Here is a 17,621-nt window from a genome sequence, read left to right on the forward strand (position 1 = left end):
AGACATAAGAGATCTGGGTTCAATCCTGGGGTTGGGAAGATCCCCTGGAGGAGGGCATTGCAACCCACTCCAGAATTCTTACCTGGAGAATCCCCATGGACAGAGGAGCCTGAGGGGCTACAGTCCACAGGGTCACAAAGAGTCGGACGTGACTGAAACAACTTAGCATGCATAAAATTAAACCTGTCAGGGGTGATGGGGAGCAGACCACAGGAGAGTCACACTGTCTGGGGAAATGTGGGGATTACCACATCAGTGGAGCGTGGTGACACTGACCTCATGAGACTGAGAGGAAGCCCAGGCAAAGGCACCCTTCTCTTTGTAACCCCATGGGCTGCAGCCTGCCAGGCTCCTCTGTCCATGGGAATTCTCCAAGCAAGAATACTGGAGTGGGTTGCCATGCCCTACTCCAGGGATTCTTCCCAACCCAGGGATCAAACCCATGTCTCCTGCATTGCAGGCAGATTCTTTACCATCTGAGCCACCAGGGAAGCCCTTCCTGAAGCCACCATAACTGAAACCAGGGAATCAATCCTAGTTCCAGATCACCAGGCCTTGGACTACTGGAGTTTGCATGTGTGAGCTCAGTTGCTCAGTCATGACTCTTGCAACCCCATGGACTGTAGCCCACCAGGGTCCTCTGTCCTTGGGATTCTTCAGGCAAGAATACTGGAGTGGGCTGTCATACCCTCCTTTAAGGGATCCTCCTGATTCAGGGATCACACACTCATTTCTTGCATCTCCTGCATTGGCAGGCAGATTCTTAACCACTGAGCCACGTGGGGAGCCCTTGGGGTTTGCACACTACTTACCTATTTGTGGAGGTGGATATTCTTTTCCCTCAACAAAACCTGTTGTTTGCAGAGCTTGGACAAACAGGGTTGTGTACTGAAGAAATTTCCCAAGTCTCTGCCCATGATTTTGACTGAGGCCAAACTACTTGGGTGCACACTTTGTTGGCTCCAAGATTATACTATGGACTCAGTTTTCCCCAGGTGAAATTATTGCCTTATAGCACCCTGACAGGCCCACCAAAAGGTAGGATTAGTGTGTGGGTCACCTGAAAAATCATGTGAACCCCTTGATCTGCAAGTCTCTGTGTTTGGGGCAACTTAGTAAATAAAGGGTGGAGCTTCCTGGGAATTCTGGTGTTTAGCATTAATCTTCTGCCAATGATTTACTTCCCTTGGCACTGTTGAATTGAAGATTAGGTGGTCACTTATCAGAAAGCGCAGTAGGAAAAAACTTGTCATTGCTGCTAAGACCACAGGTATTGGCCAACTACAAGTTTCTGGCTAGAAGGTAAGCTCTGATTTATTGGATTTGTATTTTCTGAAAGAGTAAAGCAAAAAAACTAACCACTAATGAATGAGATGTTTGCTCTCCTGGTGTTGGCTGGAGTTAGAGCTTATGTTGAAGGAGGGGGAGGTGCTGCAGGTATCTGCTCAGAGCCTAGGTTTTGGGGACAGGTAGACTCAAGTTAAAGTCATGGCTCTGCTAACTGTGTAATCTTGGCAAGTGATTTAACCTTCAGTTTGCTTCTTCTTAATTCCATTAGTTTTTCGGTAAGTTGTCTTGGATTTTCTCTATAGGCAATCATATTTTCTACAACTAGTGATATTTTTGTCTCTTCCTTTCTAATATTCATAGTAGAAATTCTTTTCTCTTGTTTCATTGCATTGGTTAGACTTAGCAGAATGATGGGGAAAGTAACATTGATAATGGACATCCATACTATATTCCTGGTCTTAATGGGGAGGTTTCAAATGCTTCGTATTAAGCATGATCATTGCTATATGTTCTGGTAGACACTGTCAGTTTAAGAAAGTTTCCTTGTGCTTTTAAAAAATCATGAATGGATATCAAATTGGGTGGATATCTTGTTGTCAGCATCTATTGAGCTAAAATGATCATACAGTTTTTCTTTTTTAATCTATTAAAATAATGCATTTCATTAATAGTTTTCCTACTAATTAATTATTTTCCTATTGCAAATCATCCTTAAATTCCTCAGGTAAAACCTAATCAATGTACCTTTCTTTTGAACATTGCTGGATTTGATTGGATCACATTTTATTTAGAATTTTAAAAATCAAAGCATATAATTATTAAAGAAATGCAAATAAAAACCACAAAGACATATCACCTCACACCTGTCAGAATGGCTAGCATCAAAAAGTCTATAAATAACACATGTTGGTGAAGAGGTACAGAATAGAGAACTCTCATACAGGGTCCGTTGAAATGTAAATTGGTACAGCCTCTATGGAAAACAGTATGCAGATTCCTCAAAAAACTAAAAATAGAATTACCATATTATCTAGCAATTCCATTCCTTGGTATATATCCAAAGAAAACAAAACCATGAATTTGAAAAGACACATGTACCCCAATGTACACAGCAGTACTATTTACAACAGGCAAGATATGGAAGAAACCCAAGTGCCTATCAATAAATGAATGGATAAAAATATTTTACATATATATATACACAATGGAATTATTACTCAGCCATAAAAATAATGAAATTCTGCCATTTGCAGCAATGTCAAGGGACCTAGAGAATATTATGTTTAGTGAAACAAATCAGACAAAGACAAATACTGTATGGTATCACTATCATGGGGAATGTAAAAAGTAATATAAATGAATGCACACGCAACACTAAACCAGACCCAGAGAGAGAGAAAGCAACCTAGTGGTGACCAAAGAGTAGAGGGAAGGGGTCGGGGGCAAACAGGGGGAGGGAATGAACAAATATGAACTACACTGGATATAGAATTGATGAGCAACAAGGGTATATTGTCTCACAAGGGAATTATAGTCATTACTTTGTAATAACTTTTATTGGCATATAATCTATAAAAATACTGAATCACTATGCTGTATACCTGAAAGTAATCTGATATTATAAATCAACTATACTTCAATTAAAAAACTAAGCTTGAAAGTGATATTCATATATTATCTTCATGTGTACTATATCTTATCAGGTTTTATGAATATGATTTTTAATGAATACTGTTGATTTTAGGGAGCAGGCCAGGAGAGAGGGGTGGACATGCTGACGAAGCTCCAGTTCTCCCTGTCGGTCACCCTGCTGTTTGCCTGTGGCTTCCTCTACCAGTTCACCCTGAAACCCAGCTGCCTCATCTGCTACCTACCTTCCTACAAGTCCCAGCAGGGGCTGGAAGCCCTCCTGGGCCGTGGGCGCAGCATCGTGTTCCTAGAGACCTCGGAGAGAATGGAGCCAACCCCACTGGTCTGCTGTGCTGTGGAGTCAGCTGCAAAGGTTTACCCCGAGCAGCCTGTGCTGTTACTTATGAAAGGGCTCAATAATTCCATGCAGCTGCCCCCAAACTCCACTTCCCCAGCCCTTTCCCTCCTCTCAGCAATTGACAATGTTTTCCTCTTCCCTTTGGATATGAAAAGCCTGTTTGAAGACACACCGTTGTTTTGGTGGTACACTCGAGTAAGTGTTTAGAGAACCTCAGAATCCCAGTGTTGGGAGAGACCATAGAAACTGGATCCAACCTACTCATTTTATAGATGGGTACACTGAGGATAGATGGGTGGGGAAGATCCCCTGGAGAAGGGAATTACAACCCACTCCAGTACTCTTGCTTTGAAAATTCCATGGATGGAGGAGACTCGTAGGCTACAGTCCATGGGGTTGCAAAGACTGAGCGACTTCACTTTCGCTTTTCACTTTCACACTGAGGATAAGGGCTCAGAGATAGGCTGAGACGGGGTATCAAAGATAGGCAAGAACCCAGATCTTTTGACTCTTGCCTGGTCTTCTTTCTACAGTGTTGTGTCCCAATTTAAGGAAACAGGAGAGTCTTGATTTAAGCTTATCTCTACCCTGCTGCCTTTTGCTTCCATTTTATTTCTTAGGATGTCTTGAAACTACTCTTAATTGAATGAGTTTCTGTATCTTTTCTAGGTATATAGACCATTCTTTTTTCACTGACAGTTTTAAACCCATCTATGCTAAACTTTTTTTGCACCTGAGGAGGGGAAATTAGGCAATATTGTACTTGAAAATGATTTAAATAGATAATTCATGAAAGATCAGGTGGGTGCAGCTATATAGAATTGTGTAATATTGAGAGGTGATCAAGAAACTCCCAGGGCTCTTAGGATTTTTGTAATTTTGTGCGAAATCTCCCTTTCCCTTTCCCTTTAAAGGTCACTTGTGGTAGCATTTAGGGCCCATGATGATCCAGGCTAATCTCCTCGGATCAAGGTCCTTAAGTTAATCACATCGGCAAAGACCCTTTTTCTAAAGGAGGTGATTGTAGGTTTCAGGAATTAGGACCATTGAGTGGCTGTTATCCAATCTACTATAGTATTTGTATTAAAAAAAAGAGAAAACTTCTGTCCCACACCCTCTCTCAGTCACTTAGGGACTGGGTAGGGTGTCCTGGATGGGGGACATGCTTGCACCTTGGGGGAGCTGGGCGGTGGCATTTTCTGCCCTAGTTAGCCACGATAGGATAGCTGGAGGCCAGCTGTGAGGATGACTGAGTGTGCCATCACCTGCTGATGATCACTGGATTCACTGCACTAATTTGAGCAGCTGTAGCCCTTGAAGAGAAGAAGGCAATGGCACCCCACTCCAGTACTCTTGCCTAGAAAATCCCACAGACAGTGGAGCCTGGTAGGCTGCAGTTCATGGAGTCGCTAAGAGTTGGACATGACTGAGGATTTCACTTTCATTTTTCACTTTAATGCACTGGAGAAGGAAATGGCAACCCACTCCAGTGTTCTTGCCTGGAGAATCTCAAGCTCGGCGGAGCCTGGTGGGCTGCTGTCTATGGGGTCTCACAGAATCAGACACGACTGAAGCGACTTAGCAGCAGCAGCAGCAGCCCTTGAAGATGCCCAGGGACGAGTGCTGTGAACTTGGGGTGGGAATGAGCAACCAGAATCCGATTCCCCTTTCTGGTGCTCACCTCTAGGGAAGGTTTTATTTTACCTTGATGTCAGTCCAGTGTCCACATCAAGGCAGGCTTCCTCCTCCTGGTTCTGCGTGGCTTCTGATATCTGGGTCTGTTCATTAATAATCACCAATTTACTAACAATCAACTTCAGTTATTTTTACTGGAAATAAGTGGGCCTCCAGAGTTAGCCTGCCTGGGTTAAAATCCAACCTCTGCCTCTCTTACCTTGGACAAAGGATTGAACTTCTTTTTCCTTCCTTTTAATTTTTCACTTGAAAACAGGAATAATCATAGTATATATGCACTATAAGATTTATTATTATTTTTTGATATTTGGCTGAGATGGGTCTTGGTTGCTGTGCTTGGGCTTTCTCTAGTTGCAGCAAGCAGGGGGCTACTCTAGTTGTGGTGTGCCAGCTTATCATGGCAGTGGCTTCTCTTGCTGTAGAGCACGGGCTCCAGGGTGCGTGGGCTCAGTAGTTACGGTGCCTGGGCACAGGCGTAGTTGCTCCTCAACATGTGGGATCTTCCCAGACCGGGGATCAAACCCATGTCCCCTGCATTGGCAGGCAGATTCCTAACTACTGGACTGCCAGGGAAGCCAGGTACTATGATTTTTGAGGATTTGTGTAGATTAGAAATTATAACAGTTATTGATAAATTTTAGCTATTATTATTCATGAGGTTTTTGGTAATTGTATACAATATAATGCTATTAATAGTTCAGGTGAGGATTTCGGCAGTCTTAGCTGACTTTCTTTTGTTTGGTGTTAGAGCAGAATAAAAAAAAAAAAAGTTTATTTTGTCAAAAGCCAAGGGTCACGGTTTAATCTTTTAATCAACATGTTTAAATTCAGAAAAATCTATTTTGTTTTTTATATTCAAAATCTTAGCATTCTACTTGGGAACATGGATATTTAATTTATAATGGTTTATTTTTTATTCATTTCAAAGTCATTTTCTGTTCTGCTCACATTTTAGCATTTTTCAGTTGTCCTTGACTCCTCGGTCTCCAGCTCCATATCCAATCCATCAGCAAATCCTGACCAGCTTTATCCTTCCCATGTGCTCAGAATCTGACTACTTCTGCCATCTCCTTTCTTGTCACCCTGGTCTAAACCATCATCATCTCCTGCCTGGATTATTTCAACAGCTTCCAAATTTACCTCTTTGCACCTGCCCCCATCTATTTTCCATACCATAGCCAGGGTGACCCTTTTTAGACTAATTCAGATCATATCTCCTTTCTTCCAAACCTTCCAAATCATTTTGGTCTCTACCCCAGCATAGCATCTGTCCTCACTCTTCCCCTGCCCCTTCTCCGATCTTGTTTCCTATCCCTCTCCCTTCACTACTCTGCACTGCGATTTTCCTGATCCTATACACCATGAGTGTGTTCCTGCCTCAGGGCCCTTGCACTTGCTGTTTCCTCTACCTAGAACCCTCCTCTCAGAGATACCAACATAGTTCATCCATCCGCTTTATCCAAGGTTCTGTCTGAACTCAAGATAGTGCTCCATCCTGTCCCCTTCATAATCCCCTTGCCTGACTTTTTCTTTCTGAGGCCTTATGAAAACCCAACATATGATATATTTATTTGTTTATTGTCTATCTTCTGCCAGTAAATATTTTTGTCTGTTTGTTCACTTTTGTATCGTTAGCAGCTTAGAGCTGTGTGAGTGGTAAGTAGGACTTCAATGAATGTTATTAAATGAATTAATCAGTGGATGAAGGCATGGATGCATTTTAAGATTCTTTTTTTTTAAAGATTCTTTTACCAACTTTTCAAAGAACATAGATATTAATATATCCTATGGTTTCAGAGTTCAGTTTTTCCTTTATCAGTTCTCAGCATTTTTAGGTTGTACAAAAAATTCTTTCTTCACAGTTTCATATTTGTGGTTAATTTCTATTCTGCTGAAAGTGACTCATGAAATCCCTTCTGGGTTTCATCTTTCTACTGCTTTTATAAAAAAACCATTTCATGAAATCTTTAGAAGCTGCTAAAAATCTTCCTATTGATACTACTGCTGTAGTAGTAGTATCAACTACTACTTTAAGGCAACTTAAAGGCAACTTTTTTGGGTTGGAGGTAATTTTGATAAATTTGCAACATTGGGCTTTTGGCAAATAGATTTTTGGGAGGTCTACTTGCTTCCTCCTTTGCTACCTATACCGGGCCTCCCCTTTCCCTTTTCTGGGGGCTGATTTGTACCTGCTCCTGCAGATCAACAGCAGTACCGAGAGATTCTGGCTCCATATCAGCTCAGATGCATCCCGCTTGGCCTTCATCTGGAAGTACGGCGGTGTCTACATGGACACAGATGTCATCTCCATCAGACCCATCCCTGAGGACAACTTTCTGGCTGCACAGAAATCTCAGTTCTCAAGTAATGGGGTGTTTGGATTCCTCCCTCACCACCCTTTCCTGTGGGAGTGCATGGAAAACTTTGTGGAAAATTACAATCCACGTATTTGGGGCCACCAGGGTCCCGAATTGATGACGAGGCTTTTGAGAGTATGGTGCAAACTCAGAGACTTCCAGGAGGTGAGTGACCTCAAGTGTTTAAACTTCTCCTTCCTACACCCTCAAAGATTTTACCCTATCTCTTTTCGAGCCTGGCGACGCTACTATGAAGTCTGGGATACAGAACCGAGCTTCAATGATTCCTATGCCCTGCATCTCTGGAACCACATGAACCAGGAAGGGAAGGCTGTGGTTAGAGGAAGCAATACACTGGTGGAAAATCTCTACCGTAAGCACTGTCCCAAGACTTATAAGGACCTGCTTCAAGGTCCAGAGGGGTCAGTGACTAGGGAGCAGAGTCCAGGTAACAAATAAGCCAATGCTGGGTTGTTGGTGCAACACTGTGGATTTAGCCACTTCCTGGAGTGCCAGGCTTTCACCTGATCTCCACTTCCCTGGAGTGCAGAGGCTCACCCACATATCACTTACAGTCACAATTTTCCATGTTGTTTCACCAAAAAACCATCAAAACTAAAAAATGAGTTTAATAAGGTGACAAAATCAATACACAAAAATCAGCTACATTTCTAACCACTAATAATGAACCATCAGAAAGAAAAAGAAAACAATTCTATTTACATTTGCATCAAAAAGAACAAAATACCTAGGAATAAATTTAACCAAGGATGTGAAAGGCCTGCACATTGAAAACTTTAGGACACTGATCAAGAAAATGAAGAAGATACAATGAAAGAAAGATATCATATGCTCATGAAGGATGAATATTGTTAAAATGTCCATTCTACCCAAAGCAATGTGCACACTGAAAGCAATTTATACCAAAATTCCAATGGCATTTTTTTTCAGAAATAGAGCAAAGAATCCTGATATTTATGTGGAACAACAAAGGACCAGGAATAGCCAAAGCAATCCTCAAAAAGGAGAATAGGTTGGAGGTATCTTGCTCCCTGACTTCAAAAGTATTTTGAAGCAGCAGTAACCAGAACGATTGTGAGGTCAAAGACAGACCCACAGGCCAGAGGACCGGAAGAGAGAGCCCAGAAATAACCCTACATGGATGTGGTCAGCTTATTTATAGCCAAAGGGTCAAGAACATACAGCCGGGCAAGTGCAATCCCCTCAGTAAACAATGCAAGGAAAACTGGACTCCACACTAAAGAATGACACTGGACACAGTATACATTGCACATACCACGGGCTAGAAACTTACACTTTTCCATATCAAGGCCTTCCTTTCCTGGGTCCTCTGAAGATGGACTCCCCCCAACTGCCACCAACCCTCAACTCCCGGCAATCATTTGCACACAAGAAGTTTCTCCCCACCTTCCCTCACTTCCCTTTTCCCTCACCGTTTTCTCCCTATGGGACCTCCCGGGGCGTGTCCTGAGAAATCTGTTCCCATCTGCATGGACACAGTGTCATGCTGTCCTCAAGCTGAAACCTCAGCAGGTCCTCAGAGAGCTGACAGCGCTGACCTGCGGCATGAGGAAGCGGAACCCGCACCGGTGCTGAAGGAGGCTGAGCTCCTGCCACAGAGCGAGAGGAAAACTCTCAGACGCTCCCTGCGGGCGGTGGCGGAACTGCAGGCCCCACTTGTCAGTTGGGATGGGTGGACTGTATCTACAATAGAAATCCCAAGACCATTGGTATATAAAATATAGAAGTTTCTCTCTCATGTAAAAGTAGTCTCAAGGTAGGCAGATCAGGGTGGGTATGATCACTGCAGTCATCAGGGACCCTGGCTTCTTGCATCTTTCTGCTTACCATCTCTAGCGTCCACAGCCCATGGTTCATACTGCAGCTTGGTCTCCAGCCCATTTCTGCATTTCAGGCAGCAGGATGAAGGAAAGAGGAAAGGTGCGCTTTCCTTACTTTATAAACTCTTCCTGCAACTTGCCATATAACATTTAACTTTACATCTCAGTGACCAGTATGTAGCTGCAAGAGAGGCTGGGACATTTAAGGAGGAAGGAAAAATGGGTGTTATGATAGGCGGCTGACAGTTTTACTACATGTTAAATTTACTTCTGTAAGATTAATTACAGAGTCTGATAGAGTATTAAATTTACTTCTGTAAAATTAATTACAGAATCTGATAGAGCAGGGGTCCCCCGCCTCTGGGCTGTGGATGGTTATCTCCTGTCAAATCATTGGTGGAATTAGATTGAAGTACACTTGAATCTTCTGAAACCATCCCCCTCCCCCCAGCCCCTGGTTTGTGGAAGAATTGTCTTCCATGAAATCTGTCCCTGGTGACATATAGGTTGAGGACTGCTGCATTAGAGAATTGGCTGGGGGAAAAAAAGACTTGATTTCTACCCTTTAATTTGATACTCATTAAAGCATTCAGTCAGTAATATTAATTCTGTCTCTCTGTGTGCCAAGCACTGATTTAGATGCTGAAGATTGAGCTGGATCAAGCAGACAAGGTCCTAAGTCAGCTTGGACTGCAATAACAAAGTGCTATAGACTGAGTGGTTAAACAACAAAAATGTATTTGTCACAGTTCTGGAGGCTGGGAAGCCCAAGATCAGGGTGCCAGCATGGCTGAGCTCTAGTGAAGATCCTCTTCCAAGTGGCAGATAGCACATTTCTAGTTGAATCCTCACATGGTGGAAAGAGGCAAGAGAGATCTCTGGGGTCCCTTTTATAAGGGAACTAATCCTATCCATGAGTGTTCTACCCTCATGACCCAATTACCTCCCAAAGGTCCCGCTCCCTAATATGATCACTTTAAGGTAGTAGGATTTCAATATATGAATTTTGGGGGGATCACACTCAGTCCGTTGGAGGTCCCCAGTACTTATCTAATGACTGGCCATATCCCCCCTGGGATAGTCTCCTCTGCTCCTTAGGGTGCCTGCTATTCCTTTTTCTACCCTAATTGTCTTAAAAAAGCAAATCACTCACTCAAATTTTAAGAACAGCTGCCCCTTCTACAGTCACATATAAATTTACTTCCTCTTCCTAGGAGGTATGAGAATTAATATTTCTTCCACAAATAGTCATCAATCAAGATTTTCTAGAAAATTTTTTTGATAGTTTGCTTTTAAGGAAAGCATAAATTTATGTTTTTCTCCAGATATAAAGTAATAATGCTTTTCAAACTACATCCACCCATCCCCTTTCATTCTGATATTTCCTGCTTTGAGAATCACTGCTCTGACTGTCTTACTAAAAAATAATTGCAAGTCATGTCTCCTGCCCTAGCTTTGTTTATTCCCAGCTAATTGCTCTGGATTCTTAGGTCCAGTCTGACGCTAGAGTGAGACTTTGAGACCTGCTGCTACTCACCCTGCTGGCCCTCTGATCAGTGTCCCCAGAGTCCCTGCTGGGTTTCAGCTCATCTGCCTGTCTCCACAGGCATGTCTTCTAGCACTAGCTGTTTGAGGGTGGAGCAAGGTCACACACTGGGCCTAATTTCCGCATCTAGAGAATGCATGGCAAATGTATGACTAATGTTCCCAATCACTAGGGTTTTGAAAAGTTTGATTAGAAATATTTTCAATATTTCAAAAAAATATGAACTGTTTTATATGATGGGATCAAATAGGTCAAGCTGAATGTCACATTTCTCTATGCTGGGCTGTGATGGTATGAATTCACTGTAGCAATATTGATAATTTGACGGTTATAGAGAGTTTTACCTGGCAGCAAGATGTTTTTGATTGATAAGACGTCAGGCAGAAATTAATAATGTATTACTTAATAAATGCAGTTTGTTCAGTAGAAAAGAATATTTCAAAACTTGGTGGTGATGGGAAAAATGCATAGACTAAAAGGTATGTGATTAAAAAATGAGTACTAGAGATGTAACATACAACATGATGATTATAGCTGACACTGCTGTGTGAAACACAGGAAAGTTGTTAAGAGAGTAAATACTGGAGTTTGCATCACAAGGAGAAGTATTGTTTCCTTTTTTCTTTTTATTGTATCTATATGAGAAGGCGGATGTTAGTTGAAACCATTGTGGTTGTCATTTCACAATATATGTAAGTCATGCTGTATACCTGAAACTTATAGAGTGATAAATAACAATTATTTCTCAATAAAGCTGGAAAGAAAACATGGTGGTAAGGAGGCTACTGGGCAAAATAAAAAGAGTAATGGGCATCAGAAATGTGGATTCCAGATGACCCTGGATTCCTTCTGGCCTTTGGTGAATATATGCCACACGTTTACATCATGATACATTTTGAAATTAGGTCATGCTAGTGTTTCCCCCATTTTAATTTTTCTTTTTTCAAATCTGACACTCATTCTTAGAATTTCAAATGATAAGATTGAATGGAGTAAAAGATGAAAGTCCGTCTTGTACCACTGTCAAGTTTGGTATGTCTCTCACTTTTCTCTGAGTATATGTCCGTGCTATTTGGAAATAGTTTTGGCCATAGTCTTCCAAGTATCCCCCACTATCAGCTTATCTGCCCTAACTCTTCTCTCCAGGACTTCCATGATGCAGCAACTAATGTGTGAAGACTTGCCCCAGAGGGCTAATGACTGTGTGAGCATAATGGTTAAATATTTTGAATATCACCCCTGATTTCTTATATGTGTAATTAAAAAACATAAATGGATTCACATAATGCATAGTGTTATGTTAGTTGTTTTTAAATTTAACAATGCATATGTCTTGACACCTTTTTTCATTAACAAAATATATTCTTCATAAGGGCTGCAGAGCGTTTTATTGTAGGATATATCATAACCTATTTACTTAAAACCCAATTGGTGGACATTTAAGGTGATTCTAATTTTAATCATACAAGTGGTACTGTAGTTCTGATTACCACAATTTGAAGACTTTAAAATTTGATATGTGCTGTCAAATTGTTTTTGAAAAGCCTGCTTGAAATTTCTCATTTTCCCATCCTTCACCAGTGCCAACATTCTACTTAATTTTAGCCAATATGATTGTTTAAAAATATATCTAGTTATTTTACTTTTGGTGAAGTTGATTGTTTCATATGTTTAACTGGTACGTTTCCTTATTCTATGACTTGCCTAATCTTTTGTTCACTTTTCTATGGGATTGCTTTTCTATTTCTATCTGATTTTTAACTGGTCTTTGTATATCAAGGACACAAACATTTTACTATTTTGTTGCATTTTTTTTTCAATCTGTCTCAGCCCGCCCCACCTAGTGTTTGTTTCTAGACTTAGAGAGTGGGTCCTGGTTAAATTGATCCTGCATCTCATTCTGCAATAGAGGAGAGAGTTTTCCTGAGAAAAGAGGTCTTTCTCTAAGCGCACAGACTTCTTCAAAGTGAACTTTTTCAGGGGATGGGTTAGAGAGTAGGTAAGAGGTTCCCACAGTTCTTGGTATGTGAGTGCAGGCTTTTTGATGCCAGATCCTCAGATTTTTCAAGAAACTAGCAAACCAGGTTTTTATGTAAAATGTCCTTCTAACTATATGCCTGTCTATATATATTAATACGGTGAGAACCCAACAGTACACCTTTGACCTCAAATCACCTCTGGGACCATCAGTGGTCAGCAGCCCAGCCCTGGGAGACCTGTCCCTCACACACTAGAAGCCCTTTGAAAAATTGGGATCGGAACCCGGCAGGCTTCCAAAGTGTGATGCCAGCAGTTGACAGCAGAGGGCACTCCAACTGTGGACTCCTTAGAGTCTAAAGTGGGCTTCCCTGGTGATCCCTGGGTGGGGAAGATCCCCTGGAGAAGGAAATGGCAACCCACTCCAGTATTCTTGCCTGGGAAATCCCATGGACGGAGGAGCCTGGTGGGTTACAGTCCCTGGGGTTGCACAAGAGTCAGACACAACAACTAAACAATAACAACAGAGTCTAACGTAGACCCTCAATCAGCAGACATGTCCCACTGGCACATCCCCAAGTGCAGGAAGGAGACCAGTTGTGGCGGTGTCTATGCCTCTCAGACAGTGGGTATCTGGCACTGGCCTGAGGAAGTGGTGAGGGGCTACAGGGCAAAATGGAAACCGCGGATATTGAGAACCCACCTTCTGTCCTCCCATTCTATGGTTATGGCCCCGCCACTCAGGGTGACAGGATGTCCCCTGGAGTAGGCGTCTAGGGCAGTCTCCTTTGGCCTGTTCCTGTGTTTTGCATTGCATACCTGCTGTCACTCGTGCCACCACGTCTTGTGTGTGCTGTGGCACAGGGGACACAGCAGAGGTGACGGCTTCCTAGCGCTACATGATCTAGTGGGTCTTAGAACGCAGCCTGCCTCCTAGCAGGCACTTGGAAACTCTTGGCGCTATTGAATGTCAAACTGTGGCCCAGTAAAGGCAGAGTGTGTGGGTTCCGTGCATGGAAGGTCTTGGTCAGCTGAAGATGGAGTCTTTAGCTTTTGGCATCACTGAGAAGGTGGATCTGGGTGCATGTCAAGTTCATTTTCCCACAACAGCCCTGCAACAGATAGCACCCATTTCTACGGGGGGGAATTGAGGTTGGTGCAAATCACACATGTGCACATACACACACACACGTCCGCATGCACAGAGCTACTTTTCGTATACTTCAGGGAATTAAGTTGAGAAGCCTCCTGGCCCTCACATTTGACGGAACTTCTGAAGACATGCTAGCGACTGCTAGGCCCTTGGCTGAGACGTTTTAACTAAGTTGGTTCTCATAATGACCTGCTAGGTAAAGTTTGGGCTTCCCAGGTGGTGCTAACAGTAAAGAACAGCCTGCCAATTCAGGAGACATAAGAGATGCAAGTTTGATCCCTAGGTGGGAAAGATTCCCTGGAGGAGGAAATGGCTACCCACTCCAGCATTCTTGCCTGGAGAATCCCAAGGACAGAAGAACCTGGCGGGCTACAGTCCATAGGATAGGAAAGAGCTGGACACGACTGAAGCAACTTAGCAAGTAGGTAGAGTTTATTTTCCCCAGTTCACAGAGAGGGTAAGTGACTTCCTAGGGTTACACAGCCTGGGAAGGTGGAATGTAAATGCGTCTTTGACTCCACAGTCTGGATTATTCTCTGCCTTCCTGCAGGAAGTCCTGGAGGGAAAAGGGTGCCCTGGCCAGGAAAACATGGGAACAAGGCTTCCCATGAGAGCTGGTGGCTCACAGATACTCCTATTTGGGCCTGGTCCCTGCCCGTTTTTTTTTTTTTCTTTTTTAACATTTAAAAAATTGTGGTAAAATGCACATACCCTAAATGTGCACTTACACATTTACAATTTTAGCCATTTTCACGTATACTATTCAGTGGCATTAAGTACATTCATGCTGTTGTGCAACCAGCTCCACCATCCACCTCTCTAATTTTTCCAACATCCCAGACTGAAACTCTGTATCCATTAGACAATAATTTCCATTCCCTCCTTCCCCTAGCCCTGGCAATCACCATACTACTTTCTGTTTCTGTGAATTTGACTATTCTAGGTACATTATATAAATGGGATCATATCATCTATGTCCTTTTGTGCTTGACATTTCATTTAGCATGTTTTCATGATTCAGTCATGTGGTAGTATGTATCAGAATTTCATTCCTTTTTAAGGACTTAGATATATATATGTGTGCCTGCATATATGTATGTATATATAACATTTTATTTTCCATTCGTTAATGGACACTCCGGTTATTTCCATCTTTTGGCTATTGTGACTAATGTTTTTATGAACATGGGTGTACAGACATCTTTTTGAGTCTCTGCTTTTAATTCTTTAGTGTATATACACAGAAGTAGAATTGCTGAATCATATGGTAATTCCGTGTTTAATATTTTGAGAAGTCACCATTTTCTTTTCCACAATGGCTATGCCATTTCACACTTTTACAGCAGTGTACAGGGGTTCCAATTTCTCCACGTTATTGCCAACACTTTTCCCCATGCAGTTTTGAATATCCCCTCACACAGCTTGGTAGCTGGGGTGGTAAGGCTTAAAGGGGGTGAAAAAAAACAAAACAAAAACAAACCACCCACAGAAATCCGAGTCTCAGTAAAACAACAAATGGCTATAGGAAGGGGTCAAAGACTGTTACCCAAAAAGAGCTTTCTATGGTCCTGCACTTCCCAACTGGATCCCCGGGGCTGACCAGATGGTTGGGGGTTGGCGAGAAAGTCGTGGCCATCTGAACAGACCTGGGATTTACTCAAAGGGCTAGCATGGGTTCGGATCAGAAACCAAGAGCATGCGTGCGTGCTAAGTCGCTTCAGTCGTGTCCGACTCTTTGCGACCCCATGGACTGCAGCCCCCTTCCCGGGCTCCTCTGTCCATGGGCTTCTCCAGGCAAGAATACTGGAGTGGGTTGCCATTTCCTTCTCCATCAGAAAACAAGAAGGTCCCTTTAGTTTGGGACTGGTAGACCCAGCATTCAGCAGGTCAGGCGACTACCGGGTGGGGTGTAGGGGGCTGTGTGTGTGTGCGCGTGTAGACGGGAGGGCGTCCCTGCTTCTCAGCAAGGCCTGGGAGCCACTCACTAGGATCCTGGATTTTCCTGAAGGATTAAACGTGGCATTCCCTCCTTCCCGCTTCCGTAACGGACCTAAAAATAGCTAGTCCCGGAGGGACTGGGGAGAGGCTCCGCCCCTCCTTGGGGTCGGGTGGGGTGGCTCTCGCGGGAGCAGGAGGCAGCGGAGACCCCAGCCTCCAGCTGCGGGCGCCCGGAGGTTTTCTGTGACCCCGGTCCCGCAGGTTGGCAGCAGGTGGCCGCTCTGCCCCGCGCCGTCCAGAGCCTGAACTGCCGCGCGGGGTGGGGGGCCGAAAGCGGAGGAAGCATCCTAGGCCGGCGCGGCGGCGAGGATTCCCGGAACAGCCTCGGTCCCGGGCGGTGGAGCGAGTCGGGAGGCGGGGCCGGGGCGGAGGGGCGGAGCCGCTCTCTCGCGACCTCTGCCCACTGCCTGGGTTCCGGGGACCCCCAGGTGAGCCGGGCCACGTGGGAAAACTATGCCAGGAATTTGGCCCTAGCGGGAGCGGCGTGCAGTCCAAGCGACGCGAGCCTTGGTCGCAGTAGGCTCAACAGCAGCGCCTCCGACGCCCAGCGGGGTCCGGCGGGGAGCTCCGCCTCGGGACGCGCCGCCCCTTGCGCCCGGCGGCCTGGCCCACTCCGGACCGAGGTACTCGGGGGCGGGGGAGAAGGAATGACTGAACCCGCAGGATTGGGCTTCCCTGGGAGGACGGCCTCGGATTTTCACTTTTTGGAAAAAGTAAAATGATTGGGGGTGGGGTGGAGTTGCTGCTTTGCGTTCTGTAGGTAAAGGGGGATCTTCTAGTAATGAGGTGATGTAAAAACAAACGGATTAAGCATCTCTGGTTCCTCCGCCTTGCTTCCCAAGGCTGGAGTGTAGGAGGAGGCAGCAATCATGTTTTTCGTTTGGGGTGGCTGCAGATAAAAAAGCCCAGGGGAACTTGCTTAGTACCGGACAAGTGTCCAGGAGGCCCGTCAGAGGAGAGGTTTGGGACCTGGGAAGGGGTTATCCAGGCCTGTTCCTTAAGGCCCTGCCCCTGCAGGGTCTCTTGGAACGTTTCTAACCAGACTTTGAAGAGAGGCCTGATGAGTGGGAGGTGCTCTGACCGGCCTCCCACAGAGGCAGACTGGGTGGGTGGTCTTTCTCTCAGTTTCTCACGCCTCCTCCTGGAGCTGAGGACTGGCCAGTGAGGACAGACCCACCTAGAGAAGGCCGGTTCTGCAGTCAAGTGGCTGATAAGAGGTATTCCGTCGTCTCCGTCAGCACCAATGCTCTGGAGACGTTTCTGTCACGTGGAAATCTTTTTGGATACCATCCAACTTGATAAGATGGTCACATGAAGCTATATGCTTTAGGTGGAAACAGAAACCCGGATTCACTTGTGCAGCATAACTGGGTTCTGCCAGGGAACTGAAGTTTGGTCCAACTTCTTGGACCAAACTTTCAGTTGGCTCAACTGAAACTGACAGAAAGAGGGAAGGCAATAACTTGATGGGCCCTCCTTGTGGGCCCCTTGCAGGGAGAGCCAGTCCTGATCAGCAGGCTAACCACTTGCAATGCCATCTGTCACCGGACCTCCTACCACTAGGGAGGATTTGAAGGGGGTCTGGTGTCCCAGGATCTGAAGTTGGAAAAACTCTACTGAGAAGCAATGGCTTCTCCATGGAGAAGAAAAACACCAGTATGTCCTAAGAAAGAAGAAAAGAGTTGATCAGTCATGTCCGACTGTTTTCGACTGCATGAACTGTAGCCCGCCAGGCTCCTCTGTTTATGGAATTCTC

The 17,621-nt window shown here is 44.3% G+C and overlaps 2 protein-coding genes across 9 annotated transcripts in view; both read left to right on the top strand.

Moving 5' to 3' along the window:
* Positions 1-1,179: 1,179 nt before the first annotated feature.
* Positions 1,180-8,147, top strand: A4GNT (alpha-1,4-N-acetylglucosaminyltransferase). 2 transcript variants are annotated; one of them, XM_069581006.1, is made up of 3 exons: positions 1,180-1,302; positions 3,035-3,472; positions 7,174-8,147. In XM_069581006.1, exons 2-3 carry the CDS (start codon positions 3,062-3,064, stop codon positions 7,786-7,788), a joined length of 1,026 nt encoding a protein of 341 aa, XP_069437107.1. In that variant the 5' UTR covers positions 1,180-1,302; positions 3,035-3,061; the 3' UTR covers positions 7,789-8,147. The 2 variants fall into 2 exon arrangements, with proteins under 2 accessions (XP_069437107.1, XP_069437116.1); XM_069581015.1 differs by having other exon boundaries at positions 1,225-1,302; positions 3,035-3,292.
* A 7,810-nt stretch (positions 8,148-15,957) lies between these two features.
* The window catches only part of DZIP1L (DAZ interacting zinc finger protein 1 like), a 59,506-nt gene continuing 57,842 nt past the window's right edge, over positions 15,958-17,621 (top strand). For 4 of the 7 annotated variants that reach the window (XM_069564748.1, XM_069564755.1, XM_069564757.1 and 1 more), the window contains exon 1: positions 15,965-16,488. The gene's annotated coding sequence lies outside the window, so the exon portion shown is untranslated. Of the gene's footprint in view, positions 16,579-17,621 lie in introns of all 7 variants that reach the window. The other 3 variants (XM_069564750.1, XM_069564759.1, XM_069564751.1) reach the window with 2 other exon arrangements.

The sequence above is a fragment of the Ovis canadensis genome, chromosome 1, assembly GCF_042477335.2.
Source record: "Ovis canadensis isolate MfBH-ARS-UI-01 breed Bighorn chromosome 1, ARS-UI_OviCan_v2, whole genome shotgun sequence".
Classification (NCBI taxonomy): Eukaryota; Metazoa; Chordata; class Mammalia; order Artiodactyla; family Bovidae; genus Ovis; species Ovis canadensis.